Source organism: Hyla sarda, chromosome 4 (assembly GCF_029499605.1).
Source record: "Hyla sarda isolate aHylSar1 chromosome 4, aHylSar1.hap1, whole genome shotgun sequence".
Taxonomy (NCBI): domain Eukaryota; kingdom Metazoa; phylum Chordata; class Amphibia; order Anura; family Hylidae; genus Hyla; species Hyla sarda.
This window is the reverse complement of record NC_079192.1, coordinates 22,518,767-22,537,790: the sequence shown is the minus strand read 5'-3', so window position 1 is coordinate 22,537,790 and position 19,024 is coordinate 22,518,767. Positions and strand designations below refer to the sequence as shown.

The following is a 19,024-nucleotide window of genomic DNA, read 5'->3' as shown; positions in this document are numbered from 1 at the left end:
TTACTGCTATAATGTGATAATTTAATTCTCAAATGATAACAATAATATTAATAATCATAATAGGTAAATTAAGGTGAGAACAAAAAGTAGCTGCAAAGAGCATCTTCCTTTCTGGAGGACCCTACAAGCCTAAGTAATACATGGCAGACCATTCATTTCAATGAACAGAGTGTAATATTTTATTTCACCTGTGGAGGCACTGCAGGAAAATTAAATAATTGCTGTTATACTTCCCCCATATTACAGCTAATCTCTGGTTGGAGACCCTCCAACACAAAGGAGTTGTCCAAAGCAGAGAACCCCTTTAATGTTGTCAATGGGTGCCCACATTCCCCCGGCGCAGGTTTGGCAGGGAAATGGCAGCGGACAGTTTTTAAATCGCGCCCCTCCCGGTGTGAATGCACCCTAAACATCATATGAACAGAGTCATGGTACTTCAGCTAACCCTTGCTAGAAGGAGCCACACAGTGAGAGTACGAAAAATCTGGCTGCTGATCTCACTAGGAATACCCATTTAAAGGGTTACTCCATGCCCTGGCGTCCGGAACATTTAGTTCCGAATGCTGGGTGCAGGCTGTGGGTGTCGTGATGTCACAGTCACATCTCCTCATGACATCACGGCCACGCCCCCTCAATGAAAGTCTATGGGAGGGGGCGTGACTGTCACGCCCCCTCCCATAGACTTGCATTGAGGGGGCGTGGGTGTCGTGATGTCATGGCCACGCCCCTCGTGACATCACGCTACGCCCCCCTCAAAGCATAGACTTGCATTGAGGGGGCTCGGCGTGACGTCACGAGGGGCATGGTCATGACGTCACGACTCCCACAGCCCGCACCCAGCGTTCGGAACTAAATGTTCAGGACACTGGGGCAGTTGAGTACCCCTTTAAATGGGTATTCCTAGTGAGATCAGCAGCCAGATTTTTTGTACTCTCACTGTGTGGCTCCTTCTATCGAGGGTAAGCTGACCAGTTGACCCCCTATTAGTCAAGGTCCATGATTGCAGTGCCTCCGATAGTAAATCCTGATGGTAGCCCCAAAATCGATATTCTTCACAAAGACAACACCAATATGTTTACTAATGTTGTGTTTCCTATGGATATGGAAAGTCCTGTGTAGATGTATGCCATCCATTAAGTAGGGTACTTCATCGTGGCCTCCAAAATTGGCATACTGACTGCCCCCATGCTGAACGTGCCTAAACCTATTGACTAGAGGTTGTGACAGGTTCCATAATGTAGAGTAAAATCCCTTTTAGACGGGCCGTCTGGGGAGGATAAGGAGTGTCGATCTCTATTACATTCATCATTGTCAGCCATACATCCCCCTATTTACCCATATGGAGCTAAAAACAATAATTTAAAAGGCCGCTCAAAAAATCCAACCGGCCGACAAGTGAACATTTGGTCCTTTGTTTTCTGATCACTGGTCCGTATACATGGGAAGATTATTGGGGACGAGAATCTCTAGGAACGTCCATTTAGCCGATAATTGTCCCCTGTAAAAGGATCATAACTGGTTTTATGGTAGAGGAATTGTAAATAGGAACGAGGATCATTTCCATCTGGAGTATATCAGTTACCCATAGACCTCTTTTACCCCATCCGTCTGCACTTCAAACTCCTCTCTGTTCAATATCCTATAGTTGAATTTTCGAAATTCTAAAAGGTTTGAGCTTCTGCATTCTCGAGCCGCGTCATACAACTTTTCTAGCACAGGGGCCAGTGGCTCAAACCCTGCAGTGTCTGCCAACCACCGGTTATACTTGAACTGGTCTGGTCCTAGGAGGTGAAGGTATTTGAGGGGTAAACCTGAGTTTCGGTGCTCTATATACTCTTTACGAGATTCAGAAAGCATTTGTTCCACAGGTGGTAGTGGGCATTTGCCCTCCAGTGTTAAAAGGAAAAACTGGGCCTGGCAATCGACAAATGGGAATGGGAGCACAATTTTACAGGCCCCAATAAAGCACAAGGTGGGGTATCGGGCATGGAATAAGTGTTTATAGATTGGCAGAAGGTGACCTTCCCCTCGATCAGGTCTATCCATGTCTTCACCCTCCAAAAATCCCCAGTCCAATACATCCTCATATTCCACCTCTTCACTATCAGTGAGGCCATCACCAGCCCTTCTTGGGGTCTTAGGTAAAAAGAATGGGTAGTTGTATTGGTAACCAGTACAGAAAATCAATGTATCTGCCTCAACCTTTGTTCCATCCTCAAAAATGAGTCCATTACGAGTAGCACTGACCACTGGAGGTGCCTCTGAGACATTCCCTGGTGGGGTCCATTTTAGGGGAGGCCCGCGGTGGCTCAAAATGACATATTTGGCATGTGCAGAAAGTTCCATGGCTATGTCTACACCTGAAGGTCCTGAGCCTAAAAGGACTATGGAACGTGAGGAGAAGACCTCCGGATAGCGATAAAAATGGCTGTGTAATATTTCTCCTGAAAAAGTAATGAAAATAATTATAATGTAACAAAGTCCAGGACCTGAGATGAATGTACAAGTGTAGTCATTTATTAAAGCTGGAAACCCCCTTAAAGGGGTACTCCGGCGCTTAGACATCATATCCCCTATCCATAAGACCCCCGTGATCTTGCGCGTCGCACCCCGTTAAAATCAGTCCCCGGAGTGTGTTCGCTCAGGGTCTGATTACTGCAGATCACGGGGCTGGAGCGTTGTGATGTCACGCTCCGCCCCCTCAATGCAAGCCTATGGGAGGGGGCGTGACAGCTGTCACGCCCCCTCCCATAGGCTTGCATTGAGGGGGCGAAGTGTGATGTCACATGAGGCGGAGCCTTGACGTCACAACGCTCCGGCCCTGTGATCGGCAGTAATCAGACCCCGAGCGAACACACTCCGGGGACTGATTTTAACGGGGTGCAAGATTACGGGGGTCCCCAGCGGCGGGACCCCCGCGATCAGGCATCTTATCCCCTATCCTTTGGATAGGGGATAAGATGTCTAAGCGCCGGATTACCCCTTTAAAGGGGTTCTCTGTTGGAAAACAATTTTTTTCATATCAACTGGTTCCAGAAAGTTAAAAAGATTAGTCAATTCCTACAATCAAAAATCTAAATCCTTCCAATACTTATCAGCAGCTGTATGCTCCAAAGGAAGTTGTGTAGTTCTTTTCTATCTCACCACAGTGCTCTCTGCTGACACCTCTGTCTGTGTCAGGAACTGTCCAGAGTAGGAGCAAATCCCCATAGCGAACCTCTCCTGCTCTGGACAGTTCCTGACATGGACAGAGGTGTCAGCACTGTGGTCAGACAGAAAAAAACTACACAACTTCCTCTGAAGCATACAGCAGCTGATAAGTACTGGAAGGATTAAGATTTTTTTTTATATAGAAGTAATTTACAAATCTATAGAACTTTCTGCCACCAGTTGATTTAAAAAAAAATGTTTTCCCCCGGAGTACCCCTTTAATGTCCTGGATTATTTCAGACATTGTATGCTGATACTTTTGAGTTTTCCACCATATTTGGAGCCAGTCTTTAAAGGGGTACTCCACTGGCCAGCATTCGGAACATTTAGTTCCGAACACTGTGTGTACGTGCTCTGCGGGGGTAGACCACGCCCCCCTCGTGACATTACGTCCTGCCCCCTCAATGCAAGTCTATGGTAGGGGGCATGGCATGGCCAACCCCCACAGAGCGCACACAGTGTTCGGAAATAAATGTTCCGATCGCTGGCCTTTGAGTACCCCTTTAAACCTTCTCATCTATCTTTTTGGGAAAAGCAGTAAAGAACCAAGTCATTAAAGGGGTACCCAGGTGAAACATTTTTCTTTTTTTAAATCAACTGGTGCCGGAACTTTAGACAGATTTGTAAATTACTTCTATTTAAAAATCTTAACCCTTCCGGTACTTATCAGCTGCTGTATGCGCCACAGGAAGTTCATTTCTTTTTTAATTTCCTTTCTGTCTGACCACAGTGCTGACACCTCTGTCTGTATCAGGAACTGTCCAGAGCAGGATAGGTTTGCTATGGGGATTTTCTCCTGCTCTGGACAGTTCCTGACATGGACAGAGGTGTCAGCAGAGAGCACTATGGTCAGACAGAAAATAAATTTAAAAAGAAAAGAACTTCCTGTGAAGCATATAGCAGCTGATAAGTACTGAAAGGATTAAGATTTTTAAATAGAAGTAATTTACAAATCTGTTTAACGTTCTGGCACCAGTTGATTTAAAAAAAATAGTTTTTCACAATTTAAGTACCCTTTTAACTTGTTTTCTCACCTTGAAAGTCCTTGATGCCATCAATGTCAGGGATGTAGGGGTGAGAGTAATGTCTGCAGAGAATGGGACACAACAGTAGTGTGAACGAGAGAGGTCTTTAACATTGATGAAATTAATGAATGAAAGTAGAAGAGAAGACAGAGACTGGAGAGAGGTCAACAAGAAACTGAAGAGAAGCTCATGGTGGACCAATCATGGATGTCTGCTGTACTCTAGTTTCCCCCAGGACACCAGTTCCAAAGTTAAAGGGGTATTCCAGGAAAAAAATTTTTTTTATATCAACTGGCTCCAGAAAGTTAAACAGATTTGTAAATTACTTCTATTAAAAAATATTAATCTTTCCAATAATTATCAGCTGCTGAAGTTGAGTTGTTCTTTTCTGTCTGGCAACAGTGCTCTCTGCTGACATCTCTGCTTGTCTCGGGAACTGCACAGAGTAGAAGAGGTTTGCTATGGGGATTTGCTTCTACTCTGGACAGTTCCCGAGACACGTGTCATCAGAGAACATTCAGACAGAAAAGAACAACTCAACTTCAGCAGCTCATAAGTACTGAAAGGATTAAGATTTTTTAATAGAAGTAAATTACAAATCTGTTTAACTTTCTGGAGCCATTTGATATTTAAAAAAAAAAAGTTTTTTCCTGGATAACCCCTTTAAATAAGCCATAGGACCTTTTGCCGGGTAAATCAAGTACTTGGAAGATCCATTGGACTGATGCCAGATATCAAACGACTCCTTGCAAATCCTGACTGGCACCATGATCTACATCTAGAATGCTTCCGCTCTGGAGCAAGAGGCTCCATTCTCCAGATTAGGACCCATATCCACAAGAGAGATCCCATGCCATGAGCGAATCCTGAGAAAATGGGTATTGGAAATATCAAGATAGCAAGGACAATGGAGAGAGGTTTTTTTGGACTCCATATTAGGCCATGTTCACACGATGGAATGTCCCTACGGAAAATCTCTGTGCAGACATTCCACAGACTGCGGAGCTCCAGGAGAAAATGCCGGCGCCCGGACCGATCAGAAATGCGCTGTCTCATACACATTTTTTTTATTAATTAATTAATTAATTTTTTTATTACTTTTTGGATTTCTCTGTTAATAATTCTTTCGATCTGCCCTCTTTTGTATATTCATAGCTTTTTACATATGTCGATCCTTTTGAACATGAATTGTGGTCTATTAAAATATTATAGTGTCGTTTCTGTTAGCAGCCAGTTAGGTGCATTATCATATACAACCTATAAGTATTTAGACTATATTCCTGTAGTACTGGTCTGTGTATATGGTAAGAGGTATAGTCTATTCTATGCCGAGTTAGGAATAGTAGGCATATTGTAGTGAATGTCCCAGTACAGGACATGGTACTGCACTACACTTAGGCCCTGTCAGGATGAGTCCCTCAATGACCTGGGGGCTCTCCTGCTCTTTCTATAATGTTATTTATGTTAGTTACCTTATGTGTAGACAGTGTCCTATTGTATAGATAGTTTAAAGGACCTGCGAGTTGTCTAAAGGACCTGTGAGATTGTCACATGCTATGTTATGTTGTCACATGATGTTACCCAGAGAGCACCAGCTTAACCTATGACCCGCAGCTTGACCAATGGGCCTTAGTTCAGCCCCCCACTATATAAAGGGGCGGGCATTCACTCTCTTCTCTTGCTTTACTGAGAACCAGCAACCACCAGAGATCTCAGTGCTAGTGACCAGCGTCTGGAAGACCACAAAGCTACAGTCATTCCAGTAAGTCAAAAGTCTATGTCTGCTGTCACTACAAATAGTCAAGTCTTGCATATAGTCAAGCCTCAAGATAATTGTCTCAAGTCTATTACAAGTATAATTGGCCCCAGAAAGCTGCAAGGTCCTTCTGGGTTCCTGGCCACCTCTCTGGGAATCTGGCCTAGATGTGAAGATAATAACACCTGTCTTATACTCAGTAAAGCCTTCGTTCAACCATAACTGGTTGTGGACTCTCCTTTCCTTAAAGGAGATATCCAGTGGGGAAAAACTTATCCCCTATCCTAAGGCTAGGGGATAAGTTTCAGATTCCGGGGGGTCCGACCGCTGGGGCCCCCTGCGATCTCCTGTACGGGGCCCTGACAGCCTGCGGGAAGGAGGCGTGTTGACCACCTGCACGAAGCGGCAGCCTACATGCCCCCTCAATACAGGTCTGTGGCACAGCCGGAGCGCTGCCTTTGGCAATCTCCGGCTCTGCCATGGAGTTCTATTGAGGGGGCGTGTTGGCCGCCGCTTTGTGCAGTGGTCGACACCCGCTATCTGGCCAGCGAGCCTGGCCCCAGTACAGAGAGATCACGAGGGGCCCCAGCGGTCGGACCCCCGGCGATCTGAAACTTATCCCCTATCCTTAGGATAGGGGTTAAGTTTTTCACCACTGGACTACCCCTTTAACTAGCCATTGGAAAAGCGTAGATACTGTTCATGTGGTTCTGGTACCAAAAACCGCTATGGCGTCTGGGGGTTAGCAACATCTTGCCCCAGGAGTTAATATCATCTGGCCCCACCACCTACACCGCTACACCCGTGGTCCCGCCATACACCTTGGGACACCACAATAGCATTATTTATACATTCTTTGTGTGTTTTTTTCTTTCTTTTCTGTAGACAATGTTTTGTAATATTCTTTATGCAAGAGGTGAAGCCACTTACCCTTTACTTGTAATGAATAGTTCCATTGGTCTGTGTTTTTGGGAAACCATTCCGGTTTTTATGCATGAGTTTAGAGAAATCACTAATGTGACTTGTTTTTTTTGTACATATAAAGCTTGTTGAAACTGCATTGTTTTATGCCATGTTTAAAGGGGTACTCCGCTGCTCAGCGTTTGGAAAAAACTGTTCTGAACGCTGGAGCAGGCGCCGGGAGCTTGTGACATCATAGCTACACCCCTCATGATGTCACGCCCCCTCCCATAGACTTGCATTGAGGGGGTGGGGCGGGTGTGGCATCATGAGGGGGGCAGGGCTATGATGTCACGAGCTCCCAGCGCCGGCTCCAGCGTTAGGAACAGTTTGTTCCAAACGTTGAGCAGCGGAGTACCCCTTTAAGGGCTAACTACCCGAAACGCGTTGGCGTTATGTGTTCTGTCTGCACAATGTTTTAATAAAGAGTTCCTGATTGCAGTGCAACCTTGGATGCCGAGATTTCTTTCCTTTTTTATGTCTCATAGACATAGTCCATGTGGACTCCACCAAAAAAGTAGACATGTCTTTCTGCGGACACCGGAATCGGAATTTCTGCACCAGATATTTCTGGCGTGTGAACAGAGCAGCAGAATCCCATTCAAATCAATGGAACTCTGCTGCTGCGGAATGTCCGTGCAGAATTCTAATGCAGAATGCCACACGGAAATGTCATCGTGTGAACATACCCTTAACCTCAGGAGAGAGTTGGGCAAAGGTGCCAACAGGTGACACTTACCCCACACACACCATGACCGCATCAAATTTTTCCAGCACTTCTTCTCCTTGGCTGCTGGATATGACCCTCCAGGAGATCTGACCTTGGTCTTCAAGGACAGGATAGACGGACACCACAGGGGTGTTAAACTGCAGAGTATAGAGGATGTGGTCAGGCTTAAATTAAAGAAGCACTCCAGGGTTTGTTTGTTCTTTGCCCATATCATGCACACACAACCTCACTGGTCATTCAGCGCCATCTGTTTCTTTCCTGCACAGCTGCCTCCATGCACTTCATTACGCTTACTTGGTCATGTGATCAGAAGTTTGACAAAAAAAAAAAAGCTACTGTGCTTTTTGTGGGGGGCAGGATGTCATACCTGGTTTCTGATTTCCTGTGGACTGCAGGATGACATCATCACCTACCAGATACCTCCCAGCTCCATCTGCTATCTTTATGGCATCAGGATATATAGTAGTTATACACCTCCCATCCAGCTCTATCTGTATACTGCTGCTATCTTTATGGCATCAGGATATATTGTAGTAATACATCTCCCCTCCAGCTCTATCTGTATACTGCTTCTGCTATCTCTATGTGATCAGGATATATAGTAGTTATACACCTCCCATCCAGCTCTATCTGTATACTGCTGTTTCTTTCTCTATGGGATCAGGATATACAGTAGTTATACACCTCCCCTCCAACTCTATCTGTATACTGCTGCTATCATTATGACATCAGGATATATAGTAGTTAAACACCTCCCATCCAGCTCTATCTGTTTACTGCTGCTTCTCTCTCTATGGGCTCAGGAAATATAGTAGTTATACACCTCTCCTCCAGCTCTATCTGTATACTGCTGTTTATTTCTCTATGGAATCAGGATATACAGTAGTTATACACTCCCCTACAGCTCTTTATGTATACTGCTGCTGCTATCATTATGACATCAGGATATATAGTAGTTAAACACCTCCCCTCCAGCTCTGTCTGTATACTGCTGCTTCTATCTCTATGGGATCAGGATATATAACAGTTATACACCTCCCCTCCAGCTCTATCTGTATACTGCTGCTATCACTATGGGATCAGGATATATAGTAGTTATACACCTCTCCTCCAGCTCTATCTGTATACTGCTGCTTCTTTCTCTATGGGATCAGGATATACAGTAGTTATACACCTCCCCTCCAACTCTATCTGTATACTGCTGCTATCTCTATGGGATCAGGATATATAGTAGTTATACACCTCCCCTCCAACTCTATCTGTATACTGCTGCTATCATTTTGACATTAGGATATATAGTAGTTAAACACCTCCCATCCAGCTCTATCTGTATACTGTTGCTTCTATCTCTATGGGATCAGGATATATAGTAGTTATACACCTCCCCTCCAGATCTATCTGTATACTGCTGCTTCTTTCTCTATGGGATCAGGATATAAAGTAGTTATACACCTCCCCTCCAACTCTATCTGTATACTGCTGCTATCATTATGACATCAGGATATATAGTAGTTAAACACCTCCCCTCCAACTCTATCTGTATACTGCTGCTATCATTTTGACATTAGGATATATAGTAGTTAAACACCTCCCATCCAGCTCTATCTGTATACTGCTGCTTCTATCTCTATGGGATCAGGATATATAGTAGTTATACACCTCCCCTCCAGCTCTATCTGTATACTGCTGCTTCTATCTCTATGGGATCAGGATATATAGTAGTTATACACCTCCCCTCCAGCTCTATCTGTATACTGCTGCTTCTATCTCTATGGGATCAGGATATATAGTAGTTATACACCTCCCCTCCAGCTCTATCTGTATACTGCTGCTTCTATCTCTATGGGATCAGGATATATAGTAGTTATACACCTCCCCTGAGGCTGTGTTTCTTGCTGACTTGTATAAAGCTAAATGTTAGTTCAAAAGCCACAAAATATTTAAGCCCAGACCCATGAACAGAGGTTATGGTCCAGGCCTGAGATGGACTCACCCTGATGTGTGGCCGGATGGAAAATGTATCTGTGTAATCCTCCAGGTATTTCAGCACTTCAGAATGATGGAGGAAGGATGGCAGGGAGGGATCGAAGGGAAAGTCTGGAAATTCCATAATCTCTTTAGGAAGATTTGTCCTAAAAGAGCGAGAGATAAAAATGATCCTTCAATGATAAATCTTAAAGGGGTATTCCGCTGCCCCAGTGTTCAGAACATTTTGTTCCGAATGCTTGGAGCAGGCGGCAGGGGTCGTGACTTCATGGCCACGCCCTCTTGATGTCACACCACGCCCCCTCAACGCAAGTCTATGGGAGGGGGCGTGGTGTTGAGGGGGTGTGGTGTGATGTCACAAGGGGTGTGGCTGTAACATAACGACCCCCGCCGCCAGCACCCAGCGCTTCGGGACCCCTGAGATCAGACATCTTAATCCCTTTCCTTTGGATAGGGGATACGATGTTTAGGGGCGGATTACCCCTTTTAAGGTAAAATCTACATCCGTCATAACAATGTTAGTCTAGAATATGATAATGAAGAATAAAATAATAGGGGGGGGGGGGTGTCTTATTGAACCTTTTCTGACCCCATAGCCATTGACGTTTAATCAAAGGTTCAAGAGAAAATTTAGAATTGGTGTGGGGGGGGGGGGGGGGGGGGATTCCAGACTCACAAAGTTATCCCCTATCTACAGGACCCCCACCGATCACAAGAATTGAGAAAAACTGTTCCCTAAATGAAGGGAGCGCTGAGATCGGCCATCTTCATAATGAATGGAGGAGTGATGGTTGTGCAAGTACTCCTCTGTTCTTCTGATCAGTGGGGATCCTAGTGTTTGGACCCCCCACTTATCGTGGCCGGAGCCGGAGTCGGAGTATCGTGACATCAAGGTTCCGCCCCCTCATGACATCATGCCCCCTCCCATTGAGTATCGGGAGTCATCAGCCACAGAGCAAACACTTAGCTCCGTACAGCTGATGACTCGTGGGGCTGCAGGAGAGATTGCGGGGGTTCTCAGCAGCGGGACCCCCGCGATCAGACATCTTATCCCCTACTTCATATAGCAAAATACAGGATATTGTAAGGCTAATCCTAAGCCTAGTAGAGTTACTTCTTGGCAAATCAAAAAGAATATAAAGATAAAGAAGTGCCGAAAATAAAAAATCACCACAAAAAAAAAAAAAAAAGAAAATGTGCCCCCTCAATGTGTGAAATAATAAGCAAAGTAAAGTGCCTTAAATGCTCCAAACAGACCCCCAGCTTGTTGCTATAGGAGTCTATATATACAAGATCCTATCTCCCAACGTGTTTCTGCTGACTATAACGTCAGTGTCCTCAGGAGGTGACTCAGTGGTGAACAACTTATCCCCCATCTTAAGGATAGGGGATAAGTTGCAGATCGCGGGGGGGTCCGACCGCTGGGGCCCCCTGCGATCTTCTGTACGGAGCCCCGACAGCCTGCGGGAAGGGGGCGTGTCGACCTCCGCACGAAGCAGCGGCCGACACGCCCCCTCAATACAACTCTATGGCAGAGCCGAAGCGCTGTCTTCGGCAATCTCCGGCTCTGCCATTGAGATGTATTGAGGGGGCGTGTCGGCCGCCGCTTCGTGCGGGGGTCGAAACCCGCTATCTGGGCTGAGAGCCTGGCCCCCGTATAGAGAGATCGCAGGGGGCCCCAGCGGTCGGACCCCCCGCAATCTCAAACTTATCCCCTATCCTTAGGATAGGGGATAAGTTTTTCACCACTGGACTACCCCTTTAATGGCACCAAGTCGTCTGCTGTTTCACAGATAGCCTGTTTGTGGGGTCACTTCTAGGTGACCCTAATACTTAGGGGTATACCGTGGAAGGGGATTATGTTATAGATCATTGGTCTTCAAACTGTGGCCCTCCAGCTGTTACAAAACTACAATTCCCAGCATGCCCGGACAGCCATTGGCTGTCCGGGCATGCTGGGAGTTGTAGTTTTGCAACATCTGGAGGGCCACAGTTTGAAGACTGCTGTTATAGATTATGAAAGATTGCACAAAGCCCATGTAAACATGTGATAAAATGTAAACAAAGAAAGATATTGCACTTCTGTAATACGTATTGCACATATCCCTGTGCTAATCAGATACCATAATCTTAGATTGCACATAACCCCAATTACCTCTATTGCGCTCAGTAACACGGGCCACTCACGGTCCCTACAGTATGGAGCTCTGAAGTCTGGTGTCTCCAGTCCGCGCTGTGTCAGCTCATGGATACACTGCGGCGCGCGCTCTTCATGCGCGCTGCCGCCGCCCGGCGTCTTACCTCATCAGGTCGCGATCCCCGTATGCGCTCTTCCGGTGACAACTTCCGGTTTTCGCGCTGGGATCAGCTGACCTGGCCAGCGCCGTCAGCGCTACAGACGCGCCCGACGCCGCTCCACGGACGTGTCCTGGCAACCACTGTCAACAATTACCTGCTGCCAAACTGCGCATGCGTATATAGCTCTGGCGTTCCACACTTACTGTCCTATGCCTTGATAAAGCTGGGTCTCTCCAGCGAAACGTCGGGGGGGATGCTAGGGAGCAACAAATTTTAATAAGCAATAATAGGAATTGGTAGATAAAATAGAGGAGGTTATATGTTATGTGGACCGTTAAAATTGGAGTCTCAGGACCCAGAATAATGGAATAAAAGAGTCACTAACATAGAAGCCTGAGTTGAAATAGAATTAGTGGAACCATTATTGGACCAATCCAATTCCTATATATTGTGTTTTTAAACACCTTCTTTTGTATTATTTTTACACTATAATTAGATTTTAACAAATAATAAATAAAAGTGAAGTTTTAAAAGGGTAACCCTAGTTGGGGGTCTTAGTCCCGGATGGGTTTTCGACCCTGAAGGGAATTGGAATTTATTTATTATTACCACAGTTACTTTCGGCCGAATTTCTGCTATAGGACTTAACTCTTGCGTGGCTAGTGCACAGCAAGCGATGTCTATAGAGGCGTACACAGTAAAGAAACAATTTACAACGTTAGTTCCGTACACACCTATGGTACCCTACAGATGGAGATATATTCATTTTAATGGATAAAGGATAGTATACATAAAATAATAGAGATAGGCATATTCCACACTAATGGGGTGACGTATACGGGTGCGCTAACAATAGCACCACCTCCCTAACTGACCTCCCTAGTCCTAGGTGGCAGAAAGGTGACAGGGCAGTAGCGTAGGGGAAGGGGCTTGTCTATTACACCCTGGTGAGTCCTAGTTACTGGGGCCCTATACCTAGGTGGGGTGGCCGTCCTAAAAAGAACGGTCCCACACTGGAACCTATGCCCTATTACTCCATTAAATCCCTATTTATAAATTCTTACTGACTCCTTAAAAGCCCTGTACGGCTTCCCTGTCTTCCTATAGCGTTCCATCTAACGTCCCCCATAGTAGGCTAGCCTGGCTAGATGAAACACGTGAAATTAATATTTTCATTGATGCCCTTTGGGGCTAAACTATCCAATTCGTAGATCCATTTCATCTCCTTCTGTAATAACAATTTATCCAGGTTCCCTCCCCCCTTTCTAATTTTTAGCGGTTTCAATACCCTGGAATTTCAACCTTTTTGGATCTCCTCCATGGTATCTCACTATATGCTTGGCCAGAGGCTTATCTCTATTATTTCTGACGTGTTCCAGAATGCGTCTCTTTAGTTCACGGATCGTCTTTCCAACGTATTGACGGAGTCATGGACATGTAGCTACATAGACAACAGCTTTGGTGTTGCAGTTAATGAAGTGCTGGATTGGGTAATTCCTTCCTGTTTGGATATTAGAGACTGTTTTCGTCTTGCACATAAACTCGCCTGCTCTGCAAAAATGACCCTTGACTTCACGTCTTCCTAGCCAAGTATTGGTGTTACCAGGGAGTCTCTCTAAGGGGGCCAAGTGGCTCTCCATTAATCTGTCCCCAAGATTTCTCCCCCTTCTATAGGTTATCATGGGGTGCGGTTCTAAGCAGTCTTCAAGGTCACTATCCACGTTGCACATTATGTGCAATATAAGATTATGGTTTGTTTACATTTTATCACATGTTTACATGGGTTTTGTGCAATCTTTAATAATCTATAACATAATTCCCTTCCACGGTATACCCCTAAGTATTAGGGTAACCTAGAAGTGACCCCACAAACAGGCTATCTGTGAAACAGCAGACGACTTGGATCGACTTCATAGACATGAATGGAGGGTGCGTGGCGTGACATCACGAGGGGGAGTGGTGTCACGTGGTCTGTTTACGGTGCTGCGCGGAGATCACGGAGGCTCCCAGCCCAGATGCCTTATTCCCTATCCTTTGGATGTCTGTGGGCAGAGTACCCCTTTAAAGTGTCCCAAAGTTATCAGCACATAAAGTGAGGAAGGTCAGATTTGAACATTGGGCCTTGGCCCTGAAGGCCAAAATTGGCCGCATCATTAAGGGGTTAAAGAATAAATGTACAAATAATACATAAAACCAGAACCTTAAAAGATCCTATGAAATACCTAAAAACATGGAAGGTGCAGACCAAGTGGCTACAGAATATTATAGGGGAGATTTCTCAAAACCTGTGAAAAGGAAAAGCTGCAAGTTGCCCATAGCAACCAATCAGATTGGTTGTTATGGGCAACTGGGCAACTTTTCCTCTGCACATTATAATAAATCTCCCCCATAGTTAGGCCTCCAGAGTCAGGGCCGGATCATCATTGGCGCCCATGGAGCGCCTGCTCCGGGCCCGCAGGGGGCCCCCGTCACATTCGGGACATCCCTGTGTCCCGAAAAATCTTTTCGGGACACAAGGATGTCCCAGCGGTCACCTCTCTGCGGCGGCCCCCGCGTTAACTTTAAAAACGCAGAGGCTGCCGGGAGGGGGAGCACGCAGGGACGTCACTGACGTCCCGTGTGTGCACCCATAGATGAAAAGCGGAGCATCGAGGAGGACGCGCGCGCATGGTAAGTGACCAGCGGTGCATCATCTTCAGTGTTCCGACCTCCGCTCCTACGGTCCCGGGACCTACTGCTATGGCCCATAGGCTATAGCAGTAGATCATGACCCCGGTCCCTGGAGTCCCAGAACGGTGGGGCGGTGGTTGGAACACTGAAGTGGGGCAGTAAACAGGCATACAGTCTCCAGCCATACACTGTATATGGCTGAAGGCTGTATGTCTGTGGGGGGAACTGTACTGCACCTAATGTGGGGAACTATACTGTACCTAATGTGGGGGAACTGTACTGCACCTAATGTGGGGAGCTATACTGCACCTAATGTGGGGAACTATACTGTACCTAATGTGGGGGAAATGTACTGCACCTAATGTGGGGGAACTGTGCTGCACCTAATGTGGGGGAACTGTATTGCACCTAATGTGGGGGAACTGTACTGCATCTAATGAGGGGAACTATACTGCACCCAATGTGGGGAGCTATACTGCACCTAATGTGGGGGAACTATACTGCACCTAATGTGGGGATCTATACTGCACCTAATGTGGGGGAACTATACTGCACTTAATGTGGGGAACTATACTACACCTAATGTGGGGGGAACTATACTGCACCTAATGTGGGGGAACTATACTGCACCTAATGTGGGGGACTATACTGCACCTAATGTGGGGGACTATACTGCACCTAATGTGGAGGAACTATACTGCACCTAACATGGGGCACTATACTGCACCTAATGTGGGGAACTATACTGCACCTAAGGTGGGGAACTATACTGCACCTTATGTGGGGTAACTATACTGCACCTAATGTGGGGGAACTATACTGCACCTAATGTGGGGGAACTATACTGCACCTAATGTGGGGGAACTGTACTGCACCTAATGTGGGGAACTATACTGCACCTAATGTGGGGAACTATACTGCACCTAATGGGGGGAGAACTATACTGCACCTAATGTGGGGGAACTGTACTGCACCTAATGTGGAGAACTATACTGCACCTAATGTGGGGAACTATACTGCACCTAATGTGGGGAACTATACGGCACCTAATGTGGGGGGAACTATACTGCACCTAATGTGGGGGGAAAATACTGCTCCTAATGTGGGGGAACTATACTGCATCTAATGTGGGGGAACTGTACTGCACCTAATGTGGGGGGAACTATCCTGCACCTAATGTTGGGGAACTGTACTGCACCTAATGTGGGGAACTTTACTGCACCTAATGTGGGGGAACTATACTGCACCTAATGTGGGGGAACTATACTGCACCTAATGTGGGGAACTATACTGCACCTAATGTGGGGAAACTATACTGCACCTAATGTGGGGAAACTATACTGCACCTAATGTGGGGAACTATACTCCACCTAATGTGGGGGAACTATACTGCACCTAATGTGGGGGAACTATACTGCACCTAATGTGGGGAACTATACTGCACCTAATGTGGGGGAACTATACTGCACCTAATGTGGGGGAACTATACTGCACCTAATGTGGGGAACTATACTGCACCTAATGTGGGGGAACTGTACTGCACCTAATGTGGGGGAACTGTACTGCACCTAATGTGGGGGAACTGTACAGCACCTAATGTGGGGGAACTGTACAGCACTTAATGGGGGGAACTGTACTGCACCTAATGTGGGGGAACTGTACTGCACCTTATGTGGGGAACTGTACTGCACCTAATGCGGGGAACTGTACTGCACCTAATGTTGGGGAACTGTACTGCACCTAATGTGGGGGAACTATACTGCACCTAATGTGGGGGAACTATACTGCACCTAATGTGGGGAACTATACTGCACCTAATGTGGGGAAACTATACTGCACCTAATGTGGGGAAACTATACTGCACCTAATGTGGGGAACTATACTCCACCTAATGTGGGGGAACTATACTGCACCTAATGTGGGGGAACTATATTGCACCTAATGTGGGGAACTATACTGCACCTAATGTGGGGGAACTATACTGCACCTAATGTGGGGGAACTATACTGCACCTAATGTGGGGAACTATACTGCACCTAATGTGGGGGAACTGTACTGCACCTAATGTGGGGGAACTGTACTGCACCTAATGTGGGGGAACTATACTGCACCTAATGTGGGGGAACTATACTGCACCTAATGTGGGGAACTATACTGCACCTAATGTGGGGGAACTGTACTGCACCTAATGTGGGGGAACTGTACTGCACCTAATGTGGGGGAACTGTACAGCACCTAATGTGGGGGAACTGTACAGCACTTAATGGGGGGAACTGTACTGCACCTAATGTGGGGGAACTGTACTGCACCTTATGTGGGGAACTGTACTGCACCTAATGCGGGGAACTGTACTGCACCTAATGTTGGGGAACTGTACTGCACCTAATGTGGGGGAACTACACTGCACCTAATGTGGGGGAACTGTACTGCACCTAATGTGGGGGAACTATACTGCACCTAATGTTGGGGAACTATACTGCACCTAATGTGGGGAACTATACTGCACCTAATGTTGGGGAACTATACTGCACCTAATGTGAGGGAACTGTCGGGAGCGGGAGGGAGGCATCATAATGAAGTGCTTCGTCTTCCAGGCAGCCTTAATCTGGCCCTGTCCAGAGTTACAGTATATAACAAATGACAATGGAATATAAACTAACCAAAGAAAGAGCATAAATCCCATAGCCATACAACAGCCCTATGACCATGAAGAGTGACCTGCCCGAGGGATAACAGGACTATATTAGAGGCATAGTGACCAGAACCATATTATCCAAAGATGATGTCACATGACATGATTATATTATTGTGACTTTATCAACTTACTTCAGATCTCTGTACATACTGGAATGTATATTCCCAGCATTTCCCAGGTCTTCCATATAAACCCAGGTTCCCCCCACTTGACCTGTCATCTCGAACACCACTGGAGGTTCAAAGTTCATAGATCTTGAAAGGATGTGACGTGCACTGCCAAGTCCAGCTGCCCCGGCTCCGATCACCGCCACCCGTAGCCGGCTAGATGCCATAGTGGAAAATAATGCTGTTAAAGGACAAACAAAAGGTTTAAATTACTGACCTCTATATGACTGCCCCTTATGTATATGAATTTAACTTCTATAAAACTGCCCCATATGTAAACAACATAACTACTATAATACTGCTCGTATGTACAAGAATATAACTACTATAATACTGCCCATATATACTAGAATATAACTACTATAATACTGCCCAATATATACAATAATGTAACTACTATAATACTACCTCCTATATACAAGAATATAACTACTATAAAACTGCTCCCTATATACAAGAATATAACTACTATAATACTGCCCATATATACTAGAATATAACTACTATAATACTGCTCCTATATACAAGAATATAACTACTATAATACTGCTCCTATATACAAGAATATATCTACTATAATACTGCACCTATGTACAAGAATATCACTACTATAATACTGCTCCTATATACAAGAATATAACTACTATAATACTGCTCCTATACACAAGAATATAACTACTATAATACTGCTCCCTATATACAACAATATAACTACTATAATACTGCTCTTATATACAACAATATAACTACTATAATACTGATCCTATATACAAGAATATAACTACTATAATACTGCTCCTATATACAAGAATATATCTACTATAATACTGCCTCCTATATACAAGAATATAACTATTATAATACTGTCTCCTATATACAAGAATATAACTACTATAATACTGTCTCCTATATACAAGAATATAACTACTATAATACTGCTCCTATATACAAGAATATAACTACTATAATACTGCCCCTATATACAAGAATATAACTACTATAATACTGCTCCTATATACAAGAATATAACTACTATAATACTGCTCCTATCTACAAGAATATAACTACTATAATACTGTCTCCTATATACAAGAATATAACTACTATAATACTGCTCCTATATACAAGAATATAACTACTATAATACTGCCCCTATATACAAGAATATAACTACTATAATACTGCTCCTATATACAAGAATATAACTACTATAATACTGCTCCTATCTACAAGAATATAACTACTAGTGTTGAGCAGCATAGGCCATATTCGAATTCGCGAATATTCGCGAATATATGGACGAATATTCGTCATATATTCGCGAATATTCGCATATTCGTTATACCCTCGGTTTATTTTCGCATATGCGAAAATACACATATGCGAAAATTATCATATGTGAAAATTAGCATATGCGAAAATTAGCATATGCGAATTTTCGCATATGTGAATTTTCGCACGTCAGTCTCACACAGTAGTATTAGAGCCTTCTTTACACCACACAAGCTGGAAGCAGAGAGGGATGAT

The 19,024-nt window shown here is 45.0% G+C and overlaps 1 protein-coding gene across 2 annotated transcripts; it reads right to left on the bottom strand.

Annotated features, from left to right (window-relative positions):
* Positions 1-893: 893 nt before the first annotated feature.
* Positions 894-17,672, bottom strand: LOC130366760 (uncharacterized). 2 transcript variants are annotated; one of them, XM_056569094.1, is made up of 5 exons: positions 17,462-17,672; positions 9,675-9,813; positions 7,691-7,818; positions 4,245-4,297; positions 894-2,444 (listed from the first exon to the last, which is right to left on the bottom strand). In XM_056569094.1, exons 1-5 carry the CDS (start codon positions 17,662-17,664, stop codon positions 1,579-1,581), a joined length of 1,389 nt encoding a protein of 462 aa, XP_056425069.1. In that variant the 5' UTR covers positions 17,665-17,672; the 3' UTR covers positions 894-1,578. The 2 variants fall into 2 exon arrangements, with proteins under 2 accessions (XP_056425069.1, XP_056425070.1); XM_056569095.1 differs by lacking the exon at positions 17,462-17,672 and adding an exon at positions 14,188-14,253.
* Between the last annotated feature and the right edge of the window lie 1,352 nt (positions 17,673-19,024).

Coding starts and splice junctions, on each gene's coding strand:
- LOC130366760 (XM_056569094.1), bottom strand. CDS start 17,664: ATGGCATCTAGCCGGCTACGGGTGGCGGTGATCGGAGCCGGGGCAGCT. Junction 7,819..9,674: donor CCATCCGGCCACACATCAGG/GTGAGTCCATCT, acceptor TATACTCTGCAG/TTTAACACCCCTGTGGTGTC. Junction 4,298..7,690: donor GCGGTCATGGTGTGTGTGGG/GTAAGTGTCACC, acceptor CATTCTCTGCAG/ACATTACTCTCACCCCTACA.